The sequence below is a fragment of the Mustela lutreola genome, chromosome 3 (assembly GCF_030435805.1).
Source record: "Mustela lutreola isolate mMusLut2 chromosome 3, mMusLut2.pri, whole genome shotgun sequence".
NCBI classification, from domain to species: Eukaryota; Metazoa; Chordata; class Mammalia; order Carnivora; family Mustelidae; genus Mustela; species Mustela lutreola.
This window is the reverse complement of record NC_081292.1, coordinates 33750120-33770006: the sequence shown is the minus strand read 5'-3', so window position 1 is coordinate 33770006 and position 19887 is coordinate 33750120. Positions and strand designations below refer to the sequence as shown.

Below are 19887 nucleotides of genomic sequence, written 5' to 3'. Positions count from 1 at the left end.
AAGAATTTAGAAATAATAAGGAATCAAAGGGAGAAATAAAACTGTCATTGTGTATAAATAATGTAATTGTTTTCCTCAACTCTGAAAAGAATATACAAATTATGGTTTACCAAGATGTCTGGATATAAGAATAATCTATAAAGTTCGGTTGCATTGCTACACACCAGTACAAACAGACATACTTTACAATCGTAACAGAATATCAGATACATAGGAATAAATCTAACAAAAGTTATATAAAAAAACTATAGGAAAATATTTATAAAGTTCTATTAAGAAACGTTAAAAAATACATAAATAAATGGATATATTCCCATAACCATTGATAAGAAGACATCATTATTAATTTCCTCTATTTGACATATATATTTAATTCAGTTCTAATCCTATCAGATATCTTCATGGAAACTGATGAGTAAATTCTAAGTCTATAGACAACTAAATGGCCAAAAGTAGCTAGAAGGATTCTTGTGAGAGCAGGGAGGAGGAACTTTCTCAGTCTCAACATTTGCTGTGGTTGACGTAGTATGCCACTAGCATGAGAGTAAATCAATCAGTGGAATACGATTGAGAGCCCAGAAGCAGACTTTCTTACATGAGACAGTATTTTATAAGGATCTGAGGTAATATGTCAGATCCAGAGAGGAAAAGTAAGTGATTTAATAAATTGAGCTGGAAAAATACTATCCATTAAAAAAAGAACATAGATGAAATTAGATCGCTATCCTGCACCATGTATAGAAACTTTGGGTGGATTAAGGGCAGAAAAGGTTAAGTTTCAGTCAGGGAGCTAAAGAACTGTTAGAGATGTGAAATAAATATTTGTTATAAAGTTTAAACTGCAAAATTCAGGAGAAGCTGGGAGTTCTTATAAGAAGGTTTGTAAGAGAATGGTCGAAAAATCTGGAAAAAGTCACGTGCCGGAGGCAACAGAGGACCTTGTGAGAAGACCTTTTGCCACTTCAATCACTAGGTGTTTTAAAGTTACTGTAGGTCATAAGAAAGGGCGGGGAAGGAAAATGCTTGCAAAACATCCCCTCATTCTGTAATTTTTATGGGTGACCCGCAGAAGAAGTTCTGTAGATCCTTTGTCATGGATCTCAGATGTCCTTGGCACAGGACTGGGGAAATCTAAAGAAAGAGATCTAGCAAGAGCTAGAGGGGTATCTAAAATCCCAGACTTGGTTATATCCTACTTATTTTAAAAAACAGAATTGGAAGAATTGGAAAGAGAAATTGAAAAACCACAATTATCGTAACAATCTCTCACAAATGTGAACTACAGAACTGATGTACTGTAATAAATAGAACATTCCCCCAATGAAGAGAATATACATTCTCTTCATCTACAAATGAATCATGTAAAATGTTGCTACAAATTTTTAGGTAATACATTCATATGGTATAAATTTAAAAGTAAAAAAACAAAAACAAAAACAAAAAACTCCCTCCACTGTTTCTCAAACATCTAGATCTCCTTACTTGAATCAACTGCGGTTACCAATTTCTGTGTGTTGGCACAGATAGTCTGTGTTTACATTTAAAAAATGTATGGGTTTTTCCTCCTTTTTTCTAACATAATAATATAGTATCATTATTGTGTCTTTTCTGATTTTTTAATTTTTATCCCCATTCTTTTAGTAGTTGCTATTGATATCACAACCTTGCACACTTAACAAAGCAACATTAATTAACATCTCTACCTTTTTTCCAAACTGCATAAATATTGTAAAATCTGATTTGTACGATCACCCCTACTATTTAACATATTATTGCCAGAATTTTACTCTGCCTCCCAACTAGTAATTTATTATAATGTCATTTTGTTCATTCAAAATTTATTTAGATTTACCCGAATTTTTACCACTTTCTTTGCTTCGCTCATTTTTTCTTCTCATTTCGTCCTTTTTTTTCTGGGATGAATTTCTCTATTTTTAAAGTACACATATTTTAGTAGTGCTTTCAATGAAGATCTGGAAAGAAGCTGTGTTTTCTGAGTATGTCTTTAATTCTTTATTCCTGATGAAGTTTAGCTATATATAAAATTCTAGAATTACTTTAATTTTCTCTCAGCATCCTGACAATGTTATTTTAATAACATTTGGCTTGTAGAAAAGTCTCTCCATTTATGTTTAGTTTTCTTTAAATTGTTAGCAGTTGTTAGTGGTTTAATTGTGTCCTGCCATAGGCATATATCCTAATCCCCAGTACCTAAGGATGTGACCTTATTTGTAAATAGAGTTAATGCAGAAGTTATCAAGTTTTCACTTTTGAGGTCACTAGGAGACCTAACCCAATATGACTGCTGTCCTTATATGAAGCGGAAATTTGGGTACAGATAGACATGAACAGAGGGAGACCAAATGAAGACGTTCAGGGAGAAGATAGCCGTGGGACTGGAGGGCCCTATCTACAAGTGAAAGAACTCCAGGGACTTCTAGCCAACACCAGAAGCTAGAAGAAGAGACAAGGAAGGATTCTTTCCTGGAGCCTTCAGAGAGAGCATGGCGTCGCTGACCCCCTGATTTTGGACTTCTAACCTCCAGAACTGTGAGACAATAAATTTCTGTTGTTTGAAGCCACCCAGTGTTTGGTACTTTGTTTCAGCAGCCCTTGGAAACTAATACAGCAGTGAGTATTCCGTGGTTTGGAGGTGTACATGTTTTGCACATTTTTTGTTAACATGTATTCCTAGATATTTATGTGCCCTTGTAAGTGATAGTGGCTTTGAAATTTATTTCTAGTTGTTCATTGCTGTTCTCTAAAAAATATAGTTCATTTTTATATGTTGACTATGTATGTATTCTGCAATCTTTGCTAAATTATTAGTCTTAATTAGTTTTTTAAAGCTTCTGTAGGAGTTTTGATTTACATGATCATGTTACTACTTGCTTTCCAATCTCTATGCCATTCATTTATTTTCCTTGCTGTGTTTTACTGTAATGCAAGTGCAGCGTTGAACTGAAAGGGTTGGAGTGGGCATCCTTAGCTTATTCTTTGTATTAGGGGGACAACCTTATGCATTTATAAGTAAGTCTGATGTGAGCTATAGGCTTTTTTTTTTTTTTATAGATGCGCTTTATTGGTTTGAGGAAATTACCTTCTGACTAGTTAACTGAGATATTTTACCATGAATAGGGGTTAGCATTTTCAAATTATTCTCCTACATCTACTGAAATCATTTAAAAAATGCATGTATAAATGAAATACTCCAATATACACAAAGTAAACGAGAAAGAAAAATTAACAAACAAACCACTGTTGAAGAAAATTTATAATTTTCTCTCAATCATTGATCAAGCAAACAAAAATTCAGGAAAGATACAAAAGAATTAAACCACACAATTAACAAGTTTAATCTCATGTCCAAAAACAAAAAGAACTCTGTATCTAGTAGTTAATGAATGTATATTCCTGTTATATTCATGAAAGACTTGCAAGAATTCTTAATATATTATTTAATAATTCATTTTCTCACAAATTTCAAAGTTTTGAAGACTTGACAAATATAGGGTATTTCCTTCAACACCTGTGTTACTATGACAATTAAAAAAATCATACCCATATATTTCAAAATTTCTAAAAATAGGCACTTTTACTCTAATGAACATTTTCTTCCAAGATTTATTCTCTTTGCAATTATCATGCATTATTCAGACAATGGTGTCTTCGATTTAATGATGTATAGTAAGTATCTTATAGACCCAAGAAGAAAATACTTAGACCTGAACTTTAAATAATATACTGCATATAAATATTTGAGTAATTCAGAGAAGTTCTCAGAGGACAAATGCTTATGTTAGTACAAGATAGAAGGCTGGAAATTTTGACATTTTCATCTAATTTGAAAGTTTAGGAAAAAGAAATAAATTTAAAGTAGAACGAAAGAGATCATAACTATAAGAGCAGAAATCAATAAAGAAACAAATTTCTAGCTGATAAGATTATGGAGCCTAAAAGTTAATCCTTTGAAATGAATGGCAAAATAAACCTGTAGTGAAATTTATCAGCAGGATAAAAAGATAGTACAGGATTCAAATGAAAATATATAAAGTTACATCAGAAAATAAATAGATAATATGATAAAATGATGAACATTGTAACAAACACTGAAAACTTGAACAAAGTGAACGAGTTCCTGTGAAAAATATAACTTATTAAACCTTAAATCAATAGGTCATTCTATAGCTACTGAAAATAAATATTAGTAATTTAAAATATTCCCATGAAAGAAACACCAGATCAGGGTAGTTTTATAGATGAGCTCCATCAAAATTTCAAACAACAGATTTTTTTTTTTACAGTCCTACACAAATTTAACCAGAGAATAAAAACAGACTAATTCTCAAGTTTTTACTGTGCTGGTATAGCCTTGATCCTAAATCAAAAGGTTAGTGAAAGGAAAATTTTAAAGGTCAGAATCACTTGTCAATAAAAGTGTAAAAATCTTTAATGAAATATCACTGAATTTAAGAGATCTTCCTCAACCAGATAAAATGTAACGCCAGCAGGTATCATTTTTAATGGTAAAATACTAGAAAAATCCCACTTAAAATTGGGATGTAAAAAGGAATGTAGGGAAAAACCTCTGCCTTTGGCTCAGGTCATGGTCCCAGGGTCCTGGGATCAAGCCCTGCATTGGGCTCTCTGCTCAGCGAGAAGCCTGCTTCCTCCTCTCTCTCTCTCTCTCTCTCTCTCTCTCTCTCTGCCTGCCTCTCCATGTACTTGAGATCTTTCTGTCAAATAAATAAAATAAATAAATAAATAAATAAATAAAATAAAAACAATGCTGTAATACACACCAAGGTTCCCTAAATTGATGTATTGACTCATTGCAGTTCATATCAAAATTCCAATAGGATGTTTTGTGCAATTTAATAACCTGAACCTAAAATTTTATATGGAAGAGAAAATGTTCGCGTTATGATGGATTTGCTTTTTGATATATAACAATATAATAACAAAGAGAGTGAGTTATTGGTTTTTGGATAAAAGGGGGAAAAAATAGAGAACCAAGTAGATCCTAGCAAATAGGATACATTTATTTATAACCAAGGTGACATCACAGATCATTGGGGGAAGGTGGAATTATTAAATAATGCCGAAATATGTGTTATACGTGTGGAAAAAGCAAAGTTGCATCCTTATCTCATACCATACATAAACTCACTTCAAAATAGGCCAGGATGTAAATGTTAAAAACAGGATTTTTTAAATTTTAGAAAAAAATATGAGAATGTCTGTCCATTCATAAGCTTAGGCACAATTTCTTAAACAAGACACTGAAAACACTACTTCTAAAAAAGATTGATACATTCTATGACATTAAACTTAAGTACTTGAATTCATCAGAATGTTAAATGACAAGATTCAAGTAGAGATAACATAATTGCAGTATATTTAACCTCTAGAATTACTAGCAAAATAGATTGACTTCCATCAGGAACATAATGAGATTTGGAAGGAAGCAACAATTGCAAGTCACATATATGCAACTATCCCTCAACTCTATGCACAAACCCACGCAAGGCCACTCACAAAGGCTAATAAAATGAACTTCATTTTGGGGCGCCTGGGTAGCTCAGTGGGTTAAGCCACTGCCTTTGGCTCAGGTCATGATCTCAGGGTCCTGGGATCGAGTCCCGCATCGGGCTCTCTGCTCAGCGGGGAGCCCGTTTCCCTCTCTCTCTCTGCCTGCCTCTCCGTCTACTTGTGATTTCTCTCTGTCAAATAAATAAAATCTTAAAAAAAAAAATGAACTTCATTTTTTGCTGGTGTCATTCTTATCTTGCACCAGAGGCAGATCTGATTCTTGACCAATACCAAAAGCTTGTAATCTTTATGCTGTAGTATATCTGGCACATTAAGCTATCATTACCCCATCTTTGAGCATTTACATTTACAAGGTGAAATCTTGTTATAAGCTGAATAGCTTATTATGCCTCTCCTCAATAGCTTCATCTGTGGTATCCCCTTTTTTCCCCAAATCCATTTATAATGTATACACTAATTCTGTAAATCCTTTCGTGCTCAGTCTTTTGGGCTATTGTGTGGTAATTGTGGTTTCCTATTGGTTGGGGCTGTAAGAGCCTATGATTCGATTGAGTTTAAAGTTTTAAGATATAAGGCTTTGGAAGGAAAATAGCAGCGAACCCATTCAGTGAGACCATATGAACAAAACAGATCCATGTCATTTATGTAACCATTAAAAGGAAGAAAATAAAAGTTCCTGGCAACAGACTCTTCCCTTTCTCAAGAGCGCAGGGGTAAAAACAAACAAACAAACAAACAAAATGTACAGAGTATTTCTAAGAAGAAGTTGGAAATATTGGAGGACATTTCTAGAACGTTTAATTATTGCTACTTTAGACACCTTATAAAACGTAAGCTCTCAGTGTTTTATATACATTACAGGAAAGCATTTACTGTGTGATAACTGAATTTGGTCTATTTAATGAATAATGGATGGTCTAAGTAGACAAACGTAGTCATTTCTTGAAATAACACTGTTTTCATTTATTAGGCATTTTCTGATTGTAAAGAAGGAAAAAATACTGTAATAAGGGATTCCGTTGTGTAAGATGTGCCTATTTTTGAGACACATATGGGAGAAAAAAATATATTAAAAAACAAATAGCATGCTTACTTATATATGTGATATATTTCATAATTAAGTGTGAAGACAATGTCCTTTAGCCATCAATTCAGTGCTATTTTTGCCATAGCATGATTAACATTTTAAAATTTTGTAATAGAGATCTTTAATTATGTGAATTATTACTGCTCTGTTTTAGGCTCTATCTTAGAAAATGTGACTGTGTGTAATCAGTACACAATTTAGATATATTAATAAGTTTATGGATGGTTTATTTCTCATTTTCTTTTCAAAGCAATGGAGGAACAGCTAAGCTAACACTAAAAGAATATTGTTTAAGATGTCTTAAATTATACTTCTTTTCCATGAGTGTGAAAAATGAAGAATTGAGCACATTTAATTTATTAGTCATGCATATTAGAAAAGGCACATGAATGTTCTTGAAATAACATATTGTTTGCTTTGAAATTTATATAGACTTCAGTGCCCTTGTATAAAAGCATCTGGGACTGACTTAACCTAGCTATTTTAAACTTAACTTTTTGTTCAGTGGATTTTATCAATCAGCATCAAATCACATACATATATCATTGAGTATTATTTTTTTTTATTCAGTATTTGATATTATTTCAAGCTTTAGGGCATTTAGGAAATTTATTTTACACATTTTAAGAATCTATTTTAAGAATGCTATCTTCACATTATAAAATATGTATGAAAGTAAGTGTGAGCGCATAATGAATTTCCTTCTCTAGTTTTTATCCTCAAGTGTTTCATTCAAAATTCTTTCATTTGTTTTCAGGTTGGTGAGGAGGTTTCTTTTTCCTTATTAATCAGCAACTTTAATTATTGCTATTGTTTGCTTCATAGGGTCAAAAAGAATAAGTGATAGTGAAGTTTCTGACTATGACTGTGATGATGGAATTGGTATAGTATCAGGTAAGAATTTCAGAATTATTTTATAGTAATAAAAAGGAAGGGTTATTCATCACTATCTACCAATAAACAGATTAAATAATAAGTAAAATAAGCAAGAACTTGCCTCTTTATCCACACCCCCCTCACTAAGAAACAACCTCATGGCAATTTAACCCCTTGAATAACTCCAGTTGCTAGAACTCTTGTATCAATTGTTAAACTGAATATTCTTACTGAAATTTGTCAGTTAAGTGAATCCTTCCAAGCTTTTTATTTTTAAACTACTAAATAAATTTGAAGTTATTATATAATTGGAACTTCTTTATACTGCATAATAGCGTTAAAAAAAAATCTTTTTGACATCACCAACATACCCAAATATGTCAAATATTTGTGCTTTCTGAAATTTTTTCATTGTTGTCATGTTGATTATATATCAGTTGCAGCTTTATTTTCAAGTTATGGTATTGTAGTTTTAAAATATTGCCTGATTTATGGTTGAAGATTTACCTGATGATGAAAAAAAATAAGAAGATGATTTCAAATCCTTGAAATCTGTTACTGTTAGAAATTTGAAGCATCACTGTATTTTCTTTTTTTTTTTCCATATTCTTTTTATCAACATGAAAATCAGGATTATGATTGTGGTTTCTTTTTTTTTTTTTTTTTTAACCAATGTTTATTGAGCTCGTTGTGTAAACCGTCTCTCTACTTTAGAAGAGTTCACATTTGTTGGGGAACAAGGGAAATGTATGGGTTTTTTTTTTTTATATATATATATATATAACTTTTTTATAAACAATTAGCCCCAGGTGCACAGGTCTGTGAATCGCCAGGTTTACACACTTCACAACACTCACCATAGCACATACCCTGCCCAGTTTCCATAACCCCACCACCCTCTCCCTATCTCCCATGATTGTGATTTCTGAGATGTTATCTTTTTGTGGGCTCATAACTGTAGTAAATTACATTTACATAAGTAACACGATAACTAAGACTTAAACGTTAATTCTGATAAAACTTTTTTTAATGTCCTTTTTGTTTTAAACTCCATCATTAATAGTAGTATCTATAGAGACTAAATACTTCAATCAATAGTTTATCAAGTAATTTGACCGTCAGCTGAACCAAACCTACATTCTTTATGAAATTGTTCCTGAGGCATTTTGAATGTGAATTGCATACATTCATACACACACTACCTTCTTACCCCCATGTTAACTAGCATTTTAAACAACTAGTCTAAGTCTAGACACCAGCAAATCTGTTAGTACTTTGTTCTCCATATGAAAGGATTCATTTCCAAATGCACATTACGTGTCTGTCAAATTCAAAGTATCTGTTACAACCATTCAAAACCCTTTTAACCTGAACTATCAGCCTTTTCTCAATAATGAACAGTTTCAGCTGCTTTACTTAATTTTTCCAAGTTTGCAAGGCAGATGTCTTGAAAATTAACTACGCCAGAGGTAATATTTCCCATGTGCTTCCTTACTTTGTTTATTCTGACTAATTCAAGTCAGAGGTGATTTTTTATATTTGCATTGCTAATATTATTCTTCAAAGTAAATAGAAACTTTGATTGATATTGAAATTTAGGGTTCTCAGGGAAACAACTGCTGGCTTGGATTTTTGTGCCTCAGTGATATACTGAGTAGGGAAAGGAGAATGGTTGTAACTAACTCTTCTTTGAACCAGTTGACTCACCCCACAATGCAAATAAATGGAATATATATATATATATATATATATATGTATATATATATATATATACACACACACACACACATATATATATATAAAGATATAAGTTTGTAGCCACTTAGAATGTTAATATTATTTTCTACTCGGACATGAAGCAATATACAAACACATGTAAATAATTTATTTTCCATTGGGAAGGTAGAGTGATGTTTTAATAATTAGCTCTTAAATGTCACATATAATATTCTAATTTCCTAAGTTAATTACCTAACCCCAATACTCATTTTTTATCACTACTGAGTAGCTCTTTATATTATTAATAATGAATATTTTCTTAAAACTCTGTTTCTTTTTAGTTTTCATGAGACTGCATTATTTGAATTTTCTTCTTGTAGTAACTCTTCCTCCTTTTCTCAGTAGTCTCCTTTAAATTCCATAGTCATATCTCTTTTTTCTATATATATTCCCTTACCTTGGATTTCAGCAATGCTTTTTTTATAAATGCTACTCAAAACTTTATTGACAGTCCTAATGCCTTTTCCAAGATTCTTTTCTGAATGTATAACTATTTGCCTATGAGGCTGAGAATACTATTATCTCCTCCTTTCCAAATTGGTAAACTTTCTAAATTTCTCTCTGTATAGTACACGTTTTTTTTACCCCAAAGATCTGACATTTAACATTTGACAGAGAGAGCTTATGCCCCTGCGCCCATACAAGCAGGAGGAGGGGCAGAAAGAGAGAGAAAAGCAGGCTTCCCACTCAGCAGGGAGCTCGATGCAGGGCTGCTTCCCAGGACCCTGGGATCATGACCTGAGCTGAAGGCAGATGCTTAACTAACTGAGCCACCCAGGCACCAATTTGTAGTATACTTTTAACTTCCTGGTGGGCTAATCAAATGTTGAGTCATTTATTTCTTCCCTTTTCTTGCTCTTGTATCTGATTACAAATTGTTGTTGGTTCATATTAGAACGTCCCCAGACTCCATTGTTGGAGATTTGCTGTCTACATTGACTACTCTAGTGATCACATCTCAAAGTCCCATCCTTCAAATAGCATCTGTACGCTAAACTTAACACATGTCCAGTCAAAACCACTTATTTGTATCTAATTTTTTTATTTCCTACTGCCCACTAGACATCTGTGCTTGGAAATGTAGCAGATATCTTCAGCTAAACATGTCTAAAACTGAACTCCTGATCTTTTCCACCAAACCTGAAGTTATTTAATGACAACTCCATTCTTTCACTGGATTAAAATTTTAAATTTGTTCTTGTCCTTCTCTTTCTCTTATGTCCAACATCAGATCTTGGTCAAAATTGTCCCAGTGCCTCTACCTTCAGAATATGCCCAGATTCTGATTATTTTCCATGTCTCCGTAGCTGTCATCCTGGTTCATCTCTTGCCTGACATACTGCCTTTCTTCTTTCAGTCTATTCTCAGCATGGCAACTGAAGTGATCCTGTTTAAAGAAGATAGGTCATATTTAGTTTCTGCTCAAAATCCTCTAATGAGCTAAAAATCACTCAGATCAAGTGCCAAACATCTTGACAAGGCAACACAAGGCTCCACGTGATTTTCCTCCTTCCTCCATGTGTCTCTGATCTCTTCCATTGCTCCATTCCTAGCACCCTCTTCTCCCTGCTGTTAGGAACATGTCAGACTGACTCCTATCTTGGGGTCTTCGTACTTGTCTTGCAACCCTCCTCTCTCTCTATCCATAGAGCAAAGCATCTGACTTCCTTCAAGTCTTTCCGAAATGCCAGCTTCTCAGTGAGTCCTATCTTTGCCTGACCCCCTTACATGAAATTGCAAAATGCTTCCCTATTCTGACATTCTGGTTTCCCTTTTCTCTGTATTGTGTTCCCGTTTAACACTTAGTCGCCTTGGAACATATCATATAATTTTTTATTGGGATTTTTGTTGTTTCCATCATTCCACCTGGAATTTAAGGTCCGCAAGGGCAAAGCTTTTTGTTTTGCTCACTGTAGCTCATAGAATAACATGCTCATATAGTCATAAATACTTGTTGAATGAATGATCGTATTGATTTTTTCCCCATGTAGTCTGTGCCCACTACCAGTTATCATACTCCAACATTGTACCACCTGCTATCTGTGGTTATTTATATTTAAATTGATTTAAAATAAATACCTTAAAAATTCAGTTCATCCTTAACACAAGCCAGATTTCAGGGGCTCAGTCATCATGTGTGTCTAGTGGCTACCATATTGGACAGTGCTGATAGAGAACATTTTTAATCATTCTAGAGAGTTCTGTTGGACAATCTGTTCTATGTTTTGTAGGAGCAATCAATCTTGCTGCAATCTCTCTAACCTTTAGGTCGAATTGTATCCTGCTGTCAGCTTCATCTTCCTTAATTATTATTTTGATCATGAAAGATCAGTGTAGTCTTAGAGCACAGTGAGAGCATCAGGAGGGAGATAGAATTTGCTTTAAATTCCAGGCCCTATACTTGACACTTAATTTAAATTTCTCATTAAATTTCCTAATATAAATTTCAGTTTCCTGAAATATAAAATGGGGATAATATATTTTTTTAAGATTTTAGTTATTTGTCAGAGAGAGAGAGAGAGAGAGAGAACACAAGCAGGGGGAGTAGCAGGCAGAGGGAGAAGCAGGGTCCTTACTGAGCAGGGAGCCTGATGTGGGACTCAGTCCCAGGACCCTGGGATCATGATCTGAGCAGAAGGCAGATGCTTAACAGACTGAACCACCCAGATGCTCCAAAATGGGGATAATCTTTGCAGAATTACAGAGTTGGTTCTTTCACATCATTTATAGATTCCTGAAAAAAACCTTGTGCTCTGCAAAGTCATGTACTAAAAACAACAGGGCATCTGGGAAAACAGGTTAGATCAGATCATTCAAAAGTCATGTAACTTTGTAATTAAAACACTAAAAATGAAAGTACAAGCACAATTTTAAAAGTCATGTTAACTTTTAAGCAATAAAAAGTGTTAACTGTGGAATTTAAAAATAAGGTGAAGGTATCTTGGTGGAAGGAGTGTGTCTAGATGGAAAGGAGGATAAGTCTGCAAAGTTATGGTGTCAAAGGAAATATTCATAAAACCAGGAAGAACCCAAGCAAGCAATACTTCTAAGATGGAGGGTTTTTTTGTTTTGTTTTGTTTTTTTTTACAAAAGTGAGCCAAAAGGAAGAACATGGGAGGGATGAGCATCATATGTAATTCTGTATTTCTCTAGCTTTCTGCATCCAGCTGCATTAATGTACTTTGCTTTCAGCTGCTATTGTTGGTAGACGGGGTGGACACTGTTGGTGCTCTAGCCATATCCTCTTTAGTTCAGCTGGTTTACCCATCTCCATGAATGTTGGCGGCTCACAACTAACAGCAGCCCCATTTTCCAGAGAATTGGCCTTAGACAAATGGAAAATAATCCTACTCCCTTCCCACTGGGCATCTTCAGTCATGACTGGCTAACATTGAAGTACAAAAGTCCAGAACCCTTGCTCGAAAGTCAGAGCACTGGTACAGTTGACATTCCAGAGCCTCCAGTGGAATCAAGCTGACCTCACATTCTACTTAGTGTCTTCCCATGCCCTGTTCTGCTAATTCCTTTCTCTTGAGACCACTCCTTCAATCATTCATGTGCACCCAGGTCTTTTTCTTGCTGTATTCCTTGGGAACGTAATTTCAGATAATACTGCAAAATGGGAACGTGTTGCAAAAAAATCACATATGAGCCAGTACTTTTTCTGACTTATTTCTGAAGCAAGTGTTGTAGCACCCCACTTTGTACAGTCCCTTGCAGAGTTCCTGGCGCATAGTACAAGTCAATAGCAGCCATGGTGATCAGGATGAAGATAATGGTAATGGGGATAATATCACTTCCTGCCCAGAAATGTTCAGCTTTTTTCCATCACAAGCCTTATGATGTTTTAGACATATACAATTTGGGCCAAACTTACTTTTACTGTTTATTTCCCTACTGCTGCCCCACACTGAATTGTGGTTTTTCTACCAACTTTGAGTTCTTTCTACTATTCTCTCCATCGGTCAAATATCTATTGCCTTCTTTAAAAAAAAAAATCTATTGCTTTCTAACATTCCTTTGAGTTCTGTCACTTCTAATACATTTTTCTAAGTGTGTCAAATCATTGAGATGTTTTCCTCCTCCAAACTGTCGTGTTTTTAGTCTCAGGCATCTATTGTATCTCAGCCCTGTTGATCACTACAAGAAAAACAGTGTACATTGGTACTTCAGATGGTATTCGGGATACTTTCTAATATTGTTTCTCTCTTAGAGAAATAACCATAGACTTTTAGGAATTTTTGTGAAGTTAATAATTTTGAATATTTATAATTGTTGTAAAGTAATTAAAAGCTCTTTTAGTTTATTGAAGGGATGAAAATGTTTTTGGAATAAACTTGCCTCTTTTAGTAAAGATAACTAACTGTATACACAGGTTTTAGCCTAACTAGTACAGTGCCTTGAACATAGTAGCTATCTAAAAATTTGTCATTTATTTTTAATTTCAATGTTTACAAAATATGATGGTATTCTGTTTTATTCCTTATGCTTTACATTGAATATATTCAGAGGCTTTCAACTTCACTAACATTTAGTTATTTCACTAATGTACAAAATGCAAAAGGACTTAGTGGGTAGCTAATTGTACTCTTAATCTTTGCTCCTTTAGATTATCGACACAATGGTCGAGATCTTCAAAGCTCTACATTATCAGTGCCAGAACAAGTAATGTCATCAAACCATTGTTCACCATCAGGGTCTCCTCACCGAGTAGATGTTATAGGAAGGACTAGATCATGGTCACCCAGTGTCCCTCCTCCACAAAGGTAAGAAACCATATACATTTTATTTGTAGGATGACATTAAAAACCTACCTATCACAAAGAATCATCAATAATTTCTAAAGGTAAAAACAAATATGTTCTTCAACAACCTAAATATTGAGAGTAATATGAAGTATGGGCTACTTTGTAACTTTGATTGATGTACGTATTCTTCAATGTGAGAGTTCAAAATTATAAAGAAGACCCAGCTTTTCAGTTGCTTATCAATACTTAGCATATCTAGTTAGAGCCAACTAACTACACTATTGAATGATAGTTATTGATGCTTTAAGGAATAGGGGGAAATAAACTTCGGGTAGGGTTTTAAAGTGAGGAGCAATCGTGCGAAGAATTAAGGAAAAAACACAGGTTGGGGGAAGAATGTCTTAGAAAATCTGTTTAAATTTTATTTATTTATTTATTTGACAGAGATCACAAGTAGGCAGAGAGGCAGGCAGGGGGGCGGGGGAGCAGGCGCCCTGCTGTGCAGAGAGCCCAATGTAGGGCTCAATCCCAGGACCCTGGGATCATGACTTGAGCCGAAGTCAGAAGCTTTAACCCACTGAGCTACCCAGACGCCCCAGTCTCAGTGGGTTAAAGCCTCTGCCTTTTGCTCCAGTCATTTCTTATTTTTAAAAAGGACATTGAACATTATATCAAAAACCAATGATGTACTATACCTAGGCTAATTGAATTTAAATTTAAAAACTAAAAAAAAAAAAAAAAAAAAAAAAAAAGATGCTTGACTTTTACCAGGGAAAGACTATTTGAACACATCTAAAAAAATAGGCAAAGTTTTAGAATAGATTTATCTGTGCCTAACAGAAAACAATATCAAAAGCTATGTAAGAGGCTTATTCTATCATGAAAAAGAAGTGTGTGAGTTGACAGTCCAGGACAAGAATGGTAGTTTAAAAAAACTCATTGATCATTTATAAAGACTTCAATTTAGATTTTTAAAAAACAGATCATAATCATTTTCCTAAAACAAGTCACACCAATATTATCTGTACGCAACATGCTGAGCTCATTTTCTGCACACAAATTTATTCCTCCTCCTGCATTGCATCAAAAAATCATTGTTGGAAACCTGGGCAACATCCATTAATAATTTTCATAATCCTTATCTGTATCCTCATTGCTACCATGTTTATGTTTATCTCTGTTATAGCAGCAGTCTCCTAACTTCACTGTCAGCCTCCAGTTGAAATGTATCCCATTAGCCCGAGGTGCAATTAGTTAAAACAGAAAACTTGAACTTGACATTAGAGTGATTTCTGTCTTTTTCTACTTTATTAATAAACCTCATTTTTTAGTGTATTGTATGGTTATGGTCTATTAATACATTTAATGGGTTTTGCTGTTTCAGTCGGAATGTGGAACAGGGACTTCGAGGGACGCGCTCTGCTGCTGGACATTATAATACAATTAGCCGAATGGATAGACATCGTGTCATGGATGACCATTATTCTCCAGAGAGAGACAGGTAAATAGGATTAAATACTATTAGATCTTACTATAATCACTGCCTTCAGGAGGAAGGTATAACCATAAAATATTTTTATCTGGAACTTGGATATTTGTTATCTTAGCTTCTAACCCCATTTCTTTAACAATGCTTACATGTGTTCTCAGGACTATCATATAAAAAAATAAGACAAGCAAGAAAAACCTTTTCTTTACTTTAAAAAAAAAATCATCTTGCTCTTGTAGTTTTGGTCCTTTGTTACATCAAACCAGTTAAGCTAGTGAGTTTGCACATGAGGTTATAAGGATAATTATAAGGAAAATAGACATTTTATTATTTTCATGTTATCATAACCAATCACTACATGTAAACATACTTGATGAGACAAGAGATTTAGTCTTTTGCATTCATCAGGGAAGCCAGTGTGACATTTTGTATATAAAAGTATTGACACAAGTCTGGTTTGTTTAGGAAACAGACACAAAAACTGATTCATGAAGAGGTTTTTCCTCATGCCTTTTCAGTAAACCTTTTAAGTATCTTAAAGAATTATGCTTGTTGATTGTTGTATTTGGAGGAATTCTCTAAATTTTCTCCATTAAATATGACATACTTGGAAAGAACATATATTTCAGTGCATTAATCACATTAATTACTGCTAATTTGTTTTTAGGTTAAACAAATTGGTTAACCCTTGAATTCATGGTTTGGTTCTATATAAAATAAAAAATGCTATGGTATTTCCCCCACACTGTCAAATAGGCTTGAAATAAGGATTAGCAAAGAAAGCTTAGTTTCCTGTTCAGAGAATATTATAAAATAACAAGGGAATGCAGAAGTCTCTTTGTATGGGACCTAAAGCAATTTTAATTAGAACATCCTAAATCAACTGACTTGAGAAGTTCCCAATACTTATCACTGTCAATATTTATAAATTTATTTGTTCTCACCTAAATCTAGGATTATACTCAATTTGGGCTTGTAATTTCATTGTGTTAAGTATACTTTTCCAAAGGAAAAGATAGGGAACATCTATCGTAATCTTCAATAGTGTCAAACAAGTATTATTAGCTTTTGTGTCTGAGATCTAAGAAGAAATAGGAAGTTATTAAATTAATATATTTATTAATTGTTAAATGAAAGTTAATATGGTATTTTATTTTTTATTTGCTTAACCTTTTCACAGTGACCTGTGTCTTTAATGGTAATTATAGGTGTGGTATCTATATAAATCAATTTATATCAAGTAGATACTAGTGAAAGGAAGATGAACCGTATGGGCATGATCAGGAGTTGGAAGAAGTCATATTAGGGTGGTTGAATGAATACTTTTATTACATTATAGAAAATTAATAAATTTTGATCATCTCTGGAAATTATTTACATAGTAATTCATAAAGTCCTTGTTTTTTGAAAGTTTGTTAAAGCAGTGATAAAAGAAAAAAGTCTGAAATGACTTTAAATCTTTCAAGTTTTCACAAAGTTTGTCTTTAGATTAAAAATGGACTTAATATTTTCTCTGAAAATAATATGGTCTAAATTTTGCAGTAAGGAATATAATAAAATTAACTTCTAGAATTATATTCACCAACAAAAATACTCACCATCATGTCAAACACATAATAATTTATCAGTATTTTAAGACATTGGCTATAGCATTAATGATAAAAGACTTGCTTTTAATTCTTTGATATATAACTAACGTAGTCATAACTGACATGTCATTATATTTTTTCTTATTTACTGTACAACTTTATGATTCTTTTCGTTTGACAAAAATGTTCAAGTAATTCAGAAGTTTTGGAGGAATTTGACCTCTGGGGTTTCATCACTTTTTTAGAGTGCTGTAGATTACCAAATCATAATTACTCCTAATTATGAGCTGTCTTAAATTTTTTTTTAAATAACTAAAATAGAATTTCTTTTAACTAGAACTATAAAACTATTTCTAATGTTATTTATGAGTTATCTGTGTAAACATTACTTATTACCATGAGGGATCAAAAGTCAAAAAGTACAATAGTATCCATGTTAGGTAGTCTATCACATTATTAAACAATTCATTCTTTAATTTGTGTTTTATTCTTTATATTCTAAATATTCTAAAAGATTTTCAATACTCAAATGCATGTGAAGACAACTGTAATTTTAATGCACTCTTTAGGAGGTAAGAATAGAACTCTTACAGTGAATTTTCATGAATAGTGTTTTATATAGTCAATCCTTTGATTAAAAAGCCTTAATGAGAATTTCCTTGGAGTCAGTAAGTAAAATTTAGGCATTTTGAGTGGTGCATTAACTTTTCTTGTCAACAATAAATGGTGCATTGGACCAGAAAAGTATTTTATTGAATATACTTGCTGGCCGTGTTTCTTTGGGAAAATTAACGTCTTTGACACTCGATTTCCTTATCTATAAAATTAGAATGTTAGTACCAACTTTATAGGGTTGTTGTGTAATGAAATAACATAGCACCTCAAGTTGCATAATACATATTCAGAAAATGTGCCTTATCCTTAACATTTTAAAGGATCTTGTGGCTTGCAAGTAACAAGCACATCTTAATGTACTTATTAACTAAACAGAAATGAGAAATCAGTTAATATAGGTATTTTTTAAAAAGCTTTGTAGAGAGTATAGAACATGAGTTTGACCTTGAAAAAAAAGCTTATTTAGGCAAGACTAAGACATAGGTACAGAGGCAGAACACACATATATCAGAAAGACCCAGTGTGAAGGAAGAAGGACTTGGGACATACTGGAAGGTAGTGCATGAAGATAATGGCTTTCACATTGGCTGCACTGGTGAGAAATGATGCTATTTCGCATCAGTTTGTAGTGCCTAGCTAAACTTAAGTGGTATAAGAAGGAGATAATAGTGTTCATATCCTTTTCTTATAGGTACGTTAAAAAGAATTATATATTAGATGCCTGGGCAACTCAGTTAAGCAGAGGCCTTTGGCTCAGGTCATGGTCCCAGGGTCCTAGGATCCAGCCCTGCATTGGGTTCCCTGCTCAGTGGGAAGCTTGCTTCTCCCTCTTCCTCTGGCCTCCCTTTGCTTATGTGCTTTCTCTCTCTTTTGGGGGGGGGAGGGGGGATATATATATATATATATATATATATATATATATATATATACTTGATTGGATATATCTCTGCACATCTCACTCTATTATCATAGTCAAAATCCTATTCTGTGTGTTTTTTTTTAAGATTTTATTTATTTATTTGAGCGAAAGTGACAGAGAATGTGAGAGGGGAGAGATTCAAAGGGAGAAGCAGAAGCATGATCCCAGAACTCTGGAATCATGACCTGAGACAAGCCAGTTGTTTAACCAACTGAGCCACCCAGGCGCCCCAAAATCCTATTCTATTTTTAAAAGAAAATAGATTTTTTACAAGTGATTCAGAAACTTGGATGCAGGGTTATTAGCTAAAATGATGAATTATAACAGACATCATTCATCTTCCGTCCATCCCCCAAACTTTTTGGATTATTGTGTCTCTGGTAAATCCTGGTAACTACAACTAGGAACATAGTTTTTCTGGGGCAACCTATGTGGCTTTGGTATTAGAAACCATTTCAAGACCTTATTTGTTTACATGAGTTAATTTACTATTAGAATAAGAATTAGAATAAGATTAAGAATTTACTATTAGAATAAGAATAAGAAGAATTAGAATTAGAATAAGAATGCTATTAGAATAAGAAGAATAGAATAAGAATTAGAATAAGAATAAGATAATATTTCTGTAACATATCAGAGATACCATGCGGTAGTCATTTTTATGTCCATCCTGGATGCCAACATATATTGGGTACATTTAATTCTATGCAGTATACCATTAGTATAATAAAAAAATACAATTAACACTGGCCTAAGATACGTTACTTCATAAGCTTTTTTCTTTTGTGCATTCAATTAATACATTTATATTCTAAAAAGAAAAATGTCATATTATATGAATCTCTAGGATACCTCACACACTTATGCCTATTTCTTACTTTTATCAGCCAACCAGCTATGAGAAAGTGTCAAAATTACCCATAACAATTTAGTCTTCTTGGTCCTTTTAGTTATCAACTATAAGGGGAACATATCTCTGAAAGTTTGAAAATACAGAGAAAGTAAATGCAAAAAAGAAAATTCACTTTACAAAAATAATACATTTTATTATATTTCAGGAGTATGTTTTAACATAGTTAAATCATACTGAGTATATTTTAGGAACTATAAAGTAGCAAAACATTAACAATACTAAAGACACAGAGCATAAAGTTTTGCAGTAAGCGGAGATTGTTGGAAACTTTGTTTACAAAAACTATAGGTTATTTAAGGATGAATTATTATATTTCTTC

The 19887-nt window shown here is 33.3% G+C and overlaps 1 protein-coding gene across 49 annotated transcripts in view; it reads left to right on the top strand.

Moving 5' to 3' along the window:
* The window catches only part of RIMS2 (regulating synaptic membrane exocytosis 2), a 603997-nt gene that overhangs the window by 358846 nt on the left and 225264 nt on the right, over window positions 1-19887 (top strand). For all 49 annotated transcript variants that reach the window (XM_059165830.1, XM_059165827.1, XM_059165815.1 and 46 more), the window contains 3 exons: window positions 7466-7534; window positions 13905-14061; window positions 15428-15544. In XM_059165830.1, coding sequence (XP_059021813.1) covers window positions 7466-7534; window positions 13905-14061; window positions 15428-15544 — 343 coding nt within the window. The remainder of the gene's footprint in view (window positions 1-7465; window positions 7535-13904; window positions 14062-15427; window positions 15545-19887) is intronic.